This window comes from Podarcis liolepis (assembly GCF_965112155.1).
Source record: "Podarcis liolepis genome assembly, chromosome: 14".
Taxonomy (NCBI): domain Eukaryota; kingdom Metazoa; phylum Chordata; class Lepidosauria; order Squamata; family Lacertidae; genus Podarcis; species Podarcis liolepis.
The window spans coordinates 11,756,116-11,769,148 of NC_139569.1; the positions used below are offsets into that span (position 1 = coordinate 11,756,116).

General features: G+C 41.7%; 1 protein-coding gene across 1 annotated transcript in view; it reads left to right on the forward strand.

Annotated features, from left to right (window-relative positions):
• Window positions 1-13,033, forward strand: part of LMTK2 (lemur tyrosine kinase 2) — a 45,271-nt gene that overhangs the window by 16,049 nt on the left and 16,189 nt on the right. Inside the window, exons 3-7 of the mRNA XM_083474149.1 lie at window positions 39-183; window positions 1,665-1,738; window positions 2,871-2,989; window positions 3,406-3,493; window positions 12,399-12,532. Coding sequence (XP_083330275.1) covers window positions 39-183; window positions 1,665-1,738; window positions 2,871-2,989; window positions 3,406-3,493; window positions 12,399-12,532 — 560 coding nt within the window. The remainder of the gene's footprint in view (window positions 1-38; window positions 184-1,664; window positions 1,739-2,870; window positions 2,990-3,405; window positions 3,494-12,398; window positions 12,533-13,033) is intronic.

A 13,033-nucleotide genomic window follows, 5' to 3' on the forward strand; every position in this document is an offset into this window, starting at 1 on the left:
AATTTCTCCTTGTTCTTCTGACCTCATTACTTCTGTAGGAATTTGAAGATAATTTTGATGATGAAATAGACTTTACACCACCTGCAGAAGACACCCCATCTGTCCAGTCCCCAGCCGAAGTGTTCACACTTACAGTTCCCACTGTTTCTTTACCAGCTCCATCACAGTTCCAGCTTCCTACAGGTAAGGCATTTCCCTATGCCATCCCTTCCACCCCAGGACTAGTTTCTGATCCTTGGTCAATGGCCAGTATTGATTCTCTGTCTTGTGACTGAAGCTTTGTTGTAGTATTGATAGCAGAGCCAAAGCAAAATGTACATATTTCAAAGGGGGGGTGTGCTTCTATCCTCTGACAGCTTGTGAGCTAGCCACATGAGGCTGAGAGTGTGACTTGCTGGCTATGGAAAGACTTCCACAGCTCACAGTTCAGTCTCTTAACTATAATGCTCTATACATGATAGAGTGTAAGGATTCTGTTTCTCCTGACATAACTGGGTTTTTTTTTAATAGCATGGTATTGCCTATTATGTATTTTCCTGTTTTCCATGCCTTCTTTAGATGCCCCTCCTCTCTGCCTTTTCCCCTTTTATCAGTCACCCACAGAATGCTATTCTGGTAGGATGATCTTTCGTAATCTTACTTCTAAAAATATATTAAATGGGAACAGTGAAGACTTGATAAAAATAGCTTTCATTTTGCTACCATTTGGGAAATCTGAACATAAAAAATCTAAACTTTCTAAACGTGTATTTTACTTGGATGGTGTTGTGAGTGACTTTCACTCAACACTGGGAGTAAGAAACAAGCAATAAGATTTTTTGCAGAGGCTTTGGGTAGAATTTGTATGCAGTTTATTTTTATTTTTCTTGGCTTACAGCAGGAATGAGGAACCTCTGGCCTGCTTACCACTCTCAGCTTTCCAGGGGATCTAATTTGGCCTCCGCAAACCATGCCCACCTGCCCATCAGCTGACATCACTAGTGACATCAGTTGATGGACCGCAGGGCAGGGTTTAATCTTTTTAGGCCATGCCACCCTGTTCTCAATTATTAGCATTAATGTAAATGTATAACTTGACAGAGCTACGGGGATTTTTTTAAAAAAACTGCCTGGGACCTTGTGCTATGGTCTTGTGCACATTTGAGAATAACTTATTGAACATCAGATTTTTTAATAGGTAAACAGGCTGGAGCTGGGCTGTCATCCCCATGGTGTTGAATTAAGGTGAAACCAGCTTTTTTTTGAGAAAGTGTGGGCATGGCCTGAGATTGGTTTCTCCTACATTGGGAATTTGGTTCTCCATCTCCTTTTGAGTGGGACATCCTGTAATACACGGGGGGGGTGTGTGTGTCAAATATATGTACATGGCTATCAACATAAGTAGTCTTTGTAAATCTACACTATGTGACCCTAACCATAGAAAGGGAATGGGGAGCAGGGAGGCGATCCGCAAGAACTTTGGCCACAACGAGTGTATGCTCTCTCCACGTGCAAAGTGCAAAGAGGAAGTTTGAAAACACCTGGGGTTTAAAATACGTTTTCATATTACTGTAGCAAACTACTGTATTATGCATTATTTTTTTGGGTGGGGGGAGCACAAAAGTAGTCAATCAAAAACAAGATTGTGGCCACTTGTTGATGTATTGTCTTATTTTGTGTAACAGAAGGGTTGAAATCCCAAGTCGTCCGTCAAAATCTCAACTATATCCAAGAAATTGGAAATGGCTGGTTTGGAAAGGTAAGAAGTCTGTATTGATTGTTGTATTTCTCCAGTTAATTTTCTGATTCTATGATGAACCGCTCTTGAATAAATTGTGGAGTGCGAGCTTGCCATGTGTCGGTAAGCAGCTTTAGGGGAGAACTTTCACTGTTGATATTTGAATTTCAAAATTCAGGTTTTGATGGAACCTGGTGCAACATTATTTCTCAAAACTCTTAACACGAAAGAATGTGTTTGCAGCAGCAATTAGCATATTATTACTGCTTCCCTTCAGCTCTTCACAATGTTTTGAGTGCTTAAACTGCAGAAACTTACAGTTCGAACTATAGGATGTCTACAGTCCTTGTATACTGAGAAAGCATCCCACCAAAAGGCAATACAGTTTACAAGAAGTGGGAGAGAGATTACCTTTTCCCACCCCTTTTCTGGTTTTGGGAGAGTTCATGGGGTAGCCCTGAGATACACTACTATCCTGAATCTGACTTCACTTTTCTCAAAGTCCAGTGTTTCATTCTGGAAACTTGACATTTGGCTGCCAGCTCAAAGAGTGTAAAGTTTGCCAACTTCTGTAGCAGGACAGATTAGATAACAAATTAAAGATGTTGGAGAACAATTAAAGGTGCACAACACCCATTCATGGTGGGACCCTTATGAGGCATAAGAACCCCTTTTCTTCTCCCCCTGCCCCAGTGTTGTGTATGAGCAACCCATGTACCAGACGGGTACAGAGAACTGGAAGTCTGTGTGCAGCTGTCTCCACTCTGCTTAGTCAGTGAAATGATAGTGATCTGGGACATCTAAGGAAATCTTTCCATAAGTGTCCACTCTGGTGACCATGCTCTGCATGCATGAAACCCCAGGTTCAGCTCTTGTGCTCTCCTGTTAAAGGAGCTATTGAAAAAAGAGTCGAGGCCTTAGAGACCCTGGAGAGAGCTGCTGCAAGTCAGAGTAGGTCACCCCAGGCTTGATGGAGGCAGTGGTTTGACTTGAGACCCTACAGTGAAGGGTGGGAAAATAATAACAACAACAATGGTATAAGCAAGTTCCTGGCCTCCTCCGTCTTCTTCACATGCCTTGTAGTGACTTTTATTTTACTTGTGCACACCATGGCTTCCTCCGTGTTTTCAAATACCTGCTGCTTGTTTTTCAGGTTTTGCTTGGGGAGGTTTACACAGGCTCCAGCGTGGCCAGAGTTGTTGTGAAGGAGCTGAAAGCAAGTGCCAGTTCCAAGGAGCAAGAACGATTTTTGAGGCATGGAGAGCCGTACTTGTAAGTAGCATCTCAATAGCAGTGCAAAGTAGGAGGGCATGCTTAGCTTTTCGTGAAAATGCATCGTTACATATTTCTCACTATGGTCACCGATAGCCTTGTCTTCTGTGGTGCACATAATGTGCTCATTGTGGAGCACATGAAAAAGTGAGCTTGAAAGAATAAAGTTAGGCTACCCAGTGAGATTTTATAGCTGAAGCAAAAGTCTGAACTCTGATCTTTTCAGTCCAGGTGCAGCGTTCTGAATACTGTCACTCTGCCTCTTACCTCCTTCATGTATGCCTAGCTGCTGCATGGAAGGCTTGTGGTTCTGTCCCTTTCATTTACCAATAGCAGGTCCCCTTGACTCATAAAGCTGGAAAGAAATGGAGTATGCCTGACCTGAAGAGCCTCTCTTTGTTTCTCTTTCCCTGCAGAGTTCTTCAGCATCCAAACGTCCTCCAGTGTACAGGGCAGTGTGTGGAAGCCATTCCCTATCTCTTGGTATTTGAGTTTTGTGACTTGGTGAGTAAATGCCATTTCATTGTAATAGCACAGAGCTTGATGTTTACTTGATTATTTGATTACTTGATCGTGGGAGTTGTAGTCCCAAAACATCTGTAGTGCCGAGTTTGCCTAAGCCTGACATGGATGATAGGAATTGTAGTTTAGTGACATCTGGAGGGGCAAAGGTTACTCATACCTGCTCTAGAGCTTCAGAAAGCTTTTCCTTGTAGCTATATTTTTAAAAGATACTTTACTTCCAACTTTCATACCTTTTCATCTGCATTTATCTAAAGCATTTTTATCCCGCCGCAGGGCCAAAAAAAGGCTCCTAGAATGATTTACAAATCTCAATAATAAGTTCTTGCCCTCAGGCTTGCATGCTAAGACTATGCAAAAGGGAAAGGGATTGGGGAAGAGGAGGGTGGGGGAACCAGGTTGGGGAAGGCTGACCTGGAGACTTGTCAGGGGGTTAATTTGAACCAGTGCAGTCTTCTTGGAATTTGTAAAAATAGGCCCTGTAGAAAAAAAATCTGATATCTGACCAACTATCCTAGCTCACACTAAATCGGGCACTGTTCAGGGGGAGGGGGAGGAGGAAGGAAGAAATCATTCTAACACAGATTTCCTAATTCACTGTGTTGTTTTTACACATTTACACACAACAGCTTTTACAATCAGCATTTGGCAGTAAACAGCTGTTTGCATTTCCTGGCATGGCCATTTCTTGTATTCTAGGTTGGTTTTAATTTCGTTTAAAATGCAGGCTTCACAGACAGGTGTGTTGTGTGTTTATTTTACATGAGTTTACTCTAAGTTTAAGTGTCTGTGGTTGTCTAATGCTCCTGGAACAAGTGACCTTTCAGAATCTTAAAGAATTAGGTGGATTGTGGGTCTGGCCTAGTTAATTTTTTTTTTTTTTTGCAATAAGTTTCTTGTGTCCCTAGAGGTGTTCGTGCTAATTAGTTTTTCATTTCATTTCTTGTTCTTTGGAGGTGGGGTGGGTGTAGGACATGACCTTTTTACTGTGAAAATCTTAAATTACTTGGCAGCTATTCAATAACTTACTTGTACCTACATTGTGTCATGCTTCTTCTGATGTATTTAATCGGTCTCCAGGAAGCTCCTGCATATTCAAGTTGTCATAGTTTATAGAATATAACTTGTTAATACTCCAGTTGCTTGAAGGCTTAGCACATCATGTCAGAAATTGTCGTGATTCTGTGGCATGTATAATCCAGGCGAGGATTTCGCTTGCCAGCATAGAATACATTTCTGTTGTAGCTGTGCAGTAAGCTTTTTGGGGAAGGAACTGGCCTTCATAAACTTCACTTCTAAATGATGGGCATACAAATTAAAATCCTGTTGCTACAGCCTGCTTCGATTAAACCAAACCTTGTCTTAGAAGTGGAATAATGTACGGCTTAGCGGCTGCAAAAACACATTGCTACTTGCAAGTATGTGAGATGTGCGTAACTTTTGTAAGTGAGGAGAGTGGGATGTGAAGCTGGTGTTAATTGCATGCTGTGCTACATAGCCCTGTTAACATAGGCAGTTATAGCCACACTTACTTTGTGCAACTTTAATAAGTATCAGACAGTAAGTGCTTTCTCTGACCAACATAGATGGGTGTTTTCCACAACACGTGTTTTGTTGTTGTTGTTGTTGTTTTGCTGCACAGTTGGCTCTTAACAGGCAGTGAAAATTGTGTCTGGTGGTGGTTATAAACCTCTGCAGCATGGTGGTGGCTTTTTCCTCAGTGGTAAAAAATAATCTACCTTGACAACCAATGCATATAAGTTCTTCATTGAGACTGATTTTCACTTGCTTTCATCGTAATTCTCTGTACCTTCACTATTACCTACATGCTTGAATCCAAACAAGGACAATTGCATTGGGAAGATGTAGGTCTATACCTAAAAACCTGATTGTCTTAGAACCATAAGATTGTAGAGCTGGAAGTGCTCATCTAGTCCAAGCCCTGCAATGCAGGAATCTCAACTAAAGCATATTGCCCACCATTATTGCCTGAAATACAAAACAAAATAGAATTGATCCACTGTGCCTAAGTAGAACTGTGATGACATCTGACAGAATACTGTGTGAAATGCTCATGATCTCTCCTAGCCCTTCATAAGGTCTAGCTGCTGCTGTTTTCTTAAAACAAGCAATGGCTCCTTAGTTTCCTCTTGTCTCAAATGATTGTGTAGGAACTAGATGGCATGTTTGTGGCAGTCCTCTTAATCTATAATTAACTAATGGTGTATCATTTCCGATCGTCCTGAGGTTGTACCAGGTTAAAAATAGGGTAGTAACCATCTTATTAACTGTAATATATTACCCAGCTGTATGTGGCCAATCTTCCGTCAGCGCACAGAATTATTTGTTGATAGCATGACGAATGAGGAGCAATGAATCGTATTATGAAGTGGATGTAACATTATTATGGCAAGGCCGGCCGGCCTGTTAACTGGGTATGATTCCATAGAAAGTAGCTCGTCAGGAGCTTTTTGCTGCAGAATGAGAAGAAGTAGTTGGCAGTTCCGGGCAGCAAGTGTGCACTCACTCTTCGGAGCATACAGTTTACTTTTAATCCTTCCTAGAACTGTGGCTGCTTGATTCTAAATTTCTAGAAAAGAGAAGTACATAGATGGGAAAGCTTGTCTTGTGTTAAAAAAACAAAAGTGATGGGGGGGGGGGCTTAAAAACTGACAGTCATGCTGGCTCACATCAATTACTGTTTTTAACCTAGATTATTTTCTCCAAAGCTAAAAGAAAGACCCTAGAGGTCTATTCTAGGGGTAGCCAACATGGTGATTTCCTGATGTTGTTTGGCTTCAGCCCCAGGAAGCATGACCAATGGTCAGGAATGATGGGAATTGTAGTCCTCCCCCTCCATACAGTGTACTACTCCTAGATTATTTATCTACCCAACTTTCCATATGCAAGTGCCCCTCAGCCACTCCTTCAACCTCTGGTATTTTGCTGGTTTCTAGATTCTGTCCCTTACGAGCTCTTCCTTCTGCTCTCCTTTTCTGGATTAGCCCCCATTCAATTGCTCCTTTGCAATATATGCGATATACACAACCTTGATGGCAGAAATGAGGAGGAATTAAAGAACCTTTTAATGAGGGTGAAAGAGGAGAGCGCAAAATATAGTATGAAGCTCAGCATCAAAAAAACTAAGATCATGGCCACTGGTCCCATCACCTCCTGGCAAATAGAAGGGGAAGAAATGGAGGCAGTGAGAGATTTTACTTTCTTGGGTTTTCATGATCACTGCAGATGGTGACAGCAGTCACGAAATTAAAAGACGCCTGCTTTTTGGGAGAAAAGCAATGACAAACCTAGACAGCATATCTGAGGTTGTTGATATTTCTTCCAGCAATCTTAATTCTGGCTTGGGATTCATCCATCCCAGCTTTTCGCATGATGAATTCTGCATATAAGTTGAATAAGCAGGGAGACAATATACAGCCTTGTCGTACTCCATTCCCAATTTTGACAAACCTAGACAACATCTTTAAAAGCAGAGACATCACCTTACCGACAAAGGTCCGTATAGTTAAAGCTATGGTTTTCCCAGTAGTGATGCATGGAAGTGAGAGCTGGACCATAAAGAAGGCTGATCGCCGAAGAATTGATGCTTTTGAATTATGGTGCTGGAGGAGACTCTTGAGAGTCCCATGGACTGCAAGAAGATCAAACCTATCCATTCTGAAGGAAATCAGCCCTGAGTGGTCACTGGAAGGACAGATCGTGAAGCTGAGGCTCCAATACTTTGGCCACCTCATGAGAAGAGAAGACTCCCTGGAAAAGACCCTGATGTTGGGAAAGATGGAGGGCACAAAGAAAAGGGGATGACAGAGGACGAGATGGTTGGACAGTGTTCTCGAAGCTACTAACATGAGTTTGACCAAGCTGCAGGAGGCAGTAGAAGACAGGAGTGCCTAGCGTGCTCTGGTCCATGGGGTCACAAAGAGTCAGACATGACTAAACGACTAAACAACAACAACATTTGCTCCTTTCCTTAAAGTTGCTTGATGTTGGCACTTCCCATGCCATAGTCATACACGTTCTCTACTCCCCCCAAACACCCTGCTTCCCCTCCTCACACTTTCCAAATGTAGCCTTAGAACAGGGATATACTTCCTGGCTGTTATTCTCTGTTGCTATACATGGGGATTTGGTGTGTTCTCAGGATTTTCCTTACAGCTGTGAAAACTGATGCTTAAAGAAGCTGCTAATCTTGGAACCTTTCATACAGCTTAGTTTTCCAGTTGACTCCCTCTGTCACTAAGTCACTCATATCTCCTTTAAGGACTGCCCAAGGAAGTTTACAGATAAACTCTGCAAAGCTTTGAAAGAATAAGACACCTACTCTGGTCCCCACCCTCAAAAAAATTACCCCCAAATAGATCAATTAGCTGCTGTAAAAATCACTCTCATCATGCCCATCAGTAGTAGCTTAATTCCAGCTAGTAATTCCAAAACCGAAAATGTTCCACTACTTTATTTTTCCATGGAATTTTTTTCTTTCCTAAGTTCATGAGCAGCGGTGAATAGATACCAATTCCACATACAATATTAGCACAGCTTGGCTGTTTTAAAGATTTGTTTGCTAAATACAAGTAAAATAAGCATACTACATTAGATCACTCTCAAGGCATCAGAACATTTTCTAATACAAATTAACCCTAATGTGCAAAGGAAAATGTTCCAGAAAAACCATCACCAGTGATCCCAGCTACCTTAGAGTTGTGAGAGAAATGGAGAACCATAAGAGGAAATAAAAAAAACCTACTGGAGTTGGAACAAGGAGCATGCTACCTTCAAAATAAATGATTTAACAAACATTTTAAAACTTTTTAAAAATCTGAACAAAACATGTGAAGCAAATTTACAAACAGATAAACAAAGCATGTGTCTGAATAGATCCTCTGAAACAGAAACATTTTCAGCAGGCATCTAATAGAGTACAGTACAAAGCAAAAGCATACAATGTACTAAGATTACAGTTATGCTTGCTGCTTAACATCAATAGGCAGGGAGTTCCAAAGCATAGGCATTGCTATAGCTTGAGCAGGTGCTTTAAATATCTCCCTCTAGTGGTTTTCTCTTTGTTGCAAGTTACTGGCAGGTAGTGGTCCATATGGGCAGGTAAACCCTCCCCCTCTCCCCATTTGGGAAGTTTGCAATGATGTGGTGAAGGTTGCTGTGTGGCAAGCCATTACATGCAAACAACTGTGTATGCAGAGAAGGCAGCCACGAAGGAGGATTTAAATGGTTTCCAGATAGCAGCTCTTTTTTGCTCTGGTTTTCCAATTTGGTTTTAAAATTCAGTTGCTTGATGAAGCGGGGGGGGGGAGTCTCAATTATTATTATTATTATTATTATTATTATTATTATTATTATTATTATTATTTATACCCCGCCCATCTGGCTGGGCTTCCCCAGCCACTCTGGGCGGCTTCCAAAAGAATATTAAAATACTATAATACATCAAACATTAAAAGCTTCCCGAAACAGGGCTGCCTTCAGATGTCTTCTAAAAGCCTGGTAGTTGTTGTTCTCTTTGACATCTGGTGGGAGGGTGTTCCACAGGGAAGGCGACACTACCGAGAAGGCCCTCTGCCTGGTTCCCTGTAACTTGGCTTCTCGCAGTGAGGGAACTGCCAGAAGGCCCTCAGTGCTGGACCTCAGTGTCCGGGTAGAACGATGGGGGTGGAGACGCTCCTTCAGATATACTGGGCCAAGGCCGTTTAGGGCTTTAAAGGTCAGCACCAACACTTTGAATTGTGCTCGGAAACGTACTGGGAGCCAATGTAGGTCTTTCAAGACCGGTGTTATGTGGTCTCTGCGGCCGCTCCCAGTCACCAGTCTAGCTGCCGCGTTCTGGATTAGTTGTAGTTTCCGGGTCACCTTCAAAGGTAGCCCCACATAGAGCGCATTGCAGTAATCCAAGCGGGAGATAACCAGAGCATGCACCACTCTGGCGAGGCAGTCCGCAGGCAGATAGGGTCTCAGCCTGCGTACCAGATGGAGCTGGTAAACAGCTGCCCTGGATACAGATTTGACCTGTGCCTCCATGGACAGCTGTGAGTCCAAAATGACTCCCATTGTTTTCAAATTTCGTCCTTTTGCTCCTGCATAACATTTGCATGTGGAAAAATAGTTCTTAAGAATCACTGTGTGTTAAGATGATGCATGTGTTATAGGAAGTATCCTCTTGGAAAAGACATTTCCTCTTCCCTTGAATTCAGGAAGAATGACTCTTCTAAGATAGCTCTTCCCAACTGCAGTTTGCATAACTTACTAGTATTAAATATATTTTCCAAAGCCTAATCTGCTAAAATTTAATTGGGAGTGTCTTGCTTGCCAACGTGTATTTCAGTCAAACAGTTTGATTAAATAGTTAAACTAGAACAGTAAACTATGGATCATTAGAGGGAGTTGGCTTTTAACAGTTCATACGACAGGAGCCAAGGTAAGAGCAAGTCAGTCGTGCTACACTATTGGCTTTTTCAGATTCAGTTTCCAAACCAGGTATTGGAGAAACCTAATGTATTAATTCCAGAAAAATTACTGTAGCACATTTGAAAAATGTCATTACTGTGTAGGTAATGAATATGAGCAATGAATAGTTCTAACTTGGCACCATTCCTGAAGGAAGCCTTAAATTTTCTGGGATGCCAGTGGTAGAAACTGTATATCCTTTCCTTCCTCTGCCTTCCTCTCTCCTCTTCCGCTGAAGAGACACACAGTAGCAATTTGGAATTGTATGCAGAAGCCCATGAATTTCTACTAAATCAGGGGTGTCCAAACTTTTTTCAAAGAGGGCCAGGTTTGATGAAGTGAACATGTGTGAGGGACGACCAAAGTTGTTGAGCTTTTTTAGGATTTCCCTCCAATTCTGTTGGGCTCTTTTTTTTAGGATTGAAGTTGAAGTTGTTGAGTTTTTTTTGCCCAGTATATAAACTGCCACAGGGGCCGGATTAAATCAACCAGAGGGCCGGTTCAGGCCCCCGGGCCGGACTTTGGACATGCCTGTACTAAATTATTGTGTAAAGAAGCTTAAAGTACTGTATACTGATTCCTGTTACATCTTTAGCATTTTCTTTCTGAAGTTCAAAAGGGATTAGGATCACTTCACGCATAATATAGTCTTAACTGTAAATGTAAAAAATGTGTGTAAAGGTGAATGGAGGGCTGATTGAATGGTTTGGGAGCACTTGAAGTTAACTGGTGGAGGCCTAATGAGTCAGCTAGATGAGAGAATGCTGGGAGCCCCAAGTTAAGATCAGGATATAAAGAAATTAGCTTATATTTTAAAAGTATGAATGCAACATAATTCACATTTGCAACCATATGCTTGTCAGGGAGTTGTGGTTGGCCATAGTTTCTTGTTGTACCTTCAGAGGCAAGCCTGGGTTTGGGATTTTGCTTTGAACATGACAGCCCATAGTTGATTACTAATCTTGTTCGCTGTGAGTCTTCAGAAGCTATAAAACGAAACTTACACTGTGTTATTCAAGTGCAGGTTCTTAAAACAAAAGAGTTGCAAATGTATGTTGCACACTAAATATGTTGTGCGTTGCAAATTAACAGATGCATCTCCAGACTGCGCTAACCCATTATGCTCAGAACTATTTTGGCCACTTGGCAGCCTGCTGTTGTGCAGAGGAAGTGTTTAAGCAGTTTCCCAGTCAAGCTTTGTTCATGCCCTTCTTCATCTCTGCTTTTTACACTTGCGTTCTGGAAGGTGTGGGTTAAAGTACATTTCTGTGTGAGCTATTTTAGTGCAAATGAATTTTGAGTAGAAGCCCGTCCAGGAGAAATGGCTTTCCTTAAAAAACAAAATAACTCCCCCCCCGCCCCCCGCCCCCGCAAAACATAGGGCAGTAGACTCATTTAACAACCTGTAATCATTTTTACTTGCAAATTGTAGGAGGTAATTCAGCAAATGGTGTCTTGCTGTAAAACAAACTTCTCTTACACTGCTGTGACTTTGCCTAATAGTTTGCTGCCATCTAGGGTTGGTGAAGCAGTTTTGCCTCCACTTTGTGCACATGCTTCTGTAATGTGTTCGTGGGCTGAGGCATTGCAGGTTAGAAGCCAGATAGTATTGAGATGCTGCCTCCAACCCAATGCTTTTCAGCTGCGCCCAGGCATAACAAACATAGAATAGTTGAGTGGTGGGCATCCATTTATGAATGAGAGATGTACACTTTGAAATTTACGGTGGAACTTGTGTTCCCTTCACCTGCCTGCAGTTTTCTTATACAGTCTACTGATAAGTGTCATGCCCTCTTGCTGCAATGAATAAATGTTGAAACTCAAGATTTGTAGTACTGTAGTATCATTCTCTCAGATCAATTCGTGTGATCCTAGTATAGTAGATGTGTTTTTCAGAATACTTGAGTGTGGTGTGAGTCTGCTTTAAACCAGCCCTTATGTGCAGGGCTGGTGCAGTGTAGTGGCTAATGTATATGAGAGAGACAGGTTCAGAAGCACAGTCACTTTGCACAGAGATCAGTGCTGCTATCCATCCTTCCATGCATTGTCATTCTTGTCTCTTATCCTCTTAGCCCCTTCCTTTTCCTGTCCCAAAGAAGACCTGTGGGTATAGCTTCCATTTTTCATTTTCCCATAACTTTATTCCAGACCAGTTATTATATTAAGTGCATAAATAAGTCCTGAATAGCTTTAAAACAGTCACGGTGTGTACCTCGGCTGCCTTTTTAAAGAAACGTTATAGAGACTTGAAATTTGATGACAGTGCTCTCTGAGTGCAAGCTTATTTATAACTAATATTTATAACCTTGTTGACTGGCAAGACCTAAACTGCGCTTAGCTGCTGCTTCATTAAATAACTGTTAAGTGCAACCAGCTTGAGAAGGCATTGATGACTGTTCTTGTTTTACAGGGTGACCTAAAAACGTACCTTTGCAATGAACAGGAGAACATTAAAGGAGATTCCCAAATAATGCTGCTACAGAGGATGGCGTGTGAGATTGCAGCTGGACTCTGCATAATGCATAAACATAATTTTGTCCACGGGTATGGCTTCCAAATGAATAATGCTTTTGCATGTACATTACAGAAAAGACAAAGACAAATCCCTTAGTTCTGAAATACTAGATTTAGTAGGTTCTAAGGCATGCTGAATATAGCAGCTTCCTTCTTATTTGCATTTCCCGCTACCCCTCGCCAGAGAATATAAAGACGTTTGCGGTTCTGTTTTTTGTTTTGCCTCCATCCATGAGTTGGAAGATCACAAAGTGGAGGTTGTGGCTGCAGCATAGTCTTATAAATGCACACATTTCTTCAACTGAATCGCAACCCCTTTTTATTTTACAGTTTATGTATGACTAAAACGTTGACATGAATGGGGCTGGTAACTGAACTGCCATTTATCCACTGAAACTCAACCCTAATGAAATTGCTTGTAGTCTGTCTGTGCAGTGGTTGTCTGAGGTTGCACTGGATGACTTGCACAACAGTATTCGAAAAGCAAAAGTACATACTACATTATTTTTGCTTGTTAAGAAGTGTGTTTAG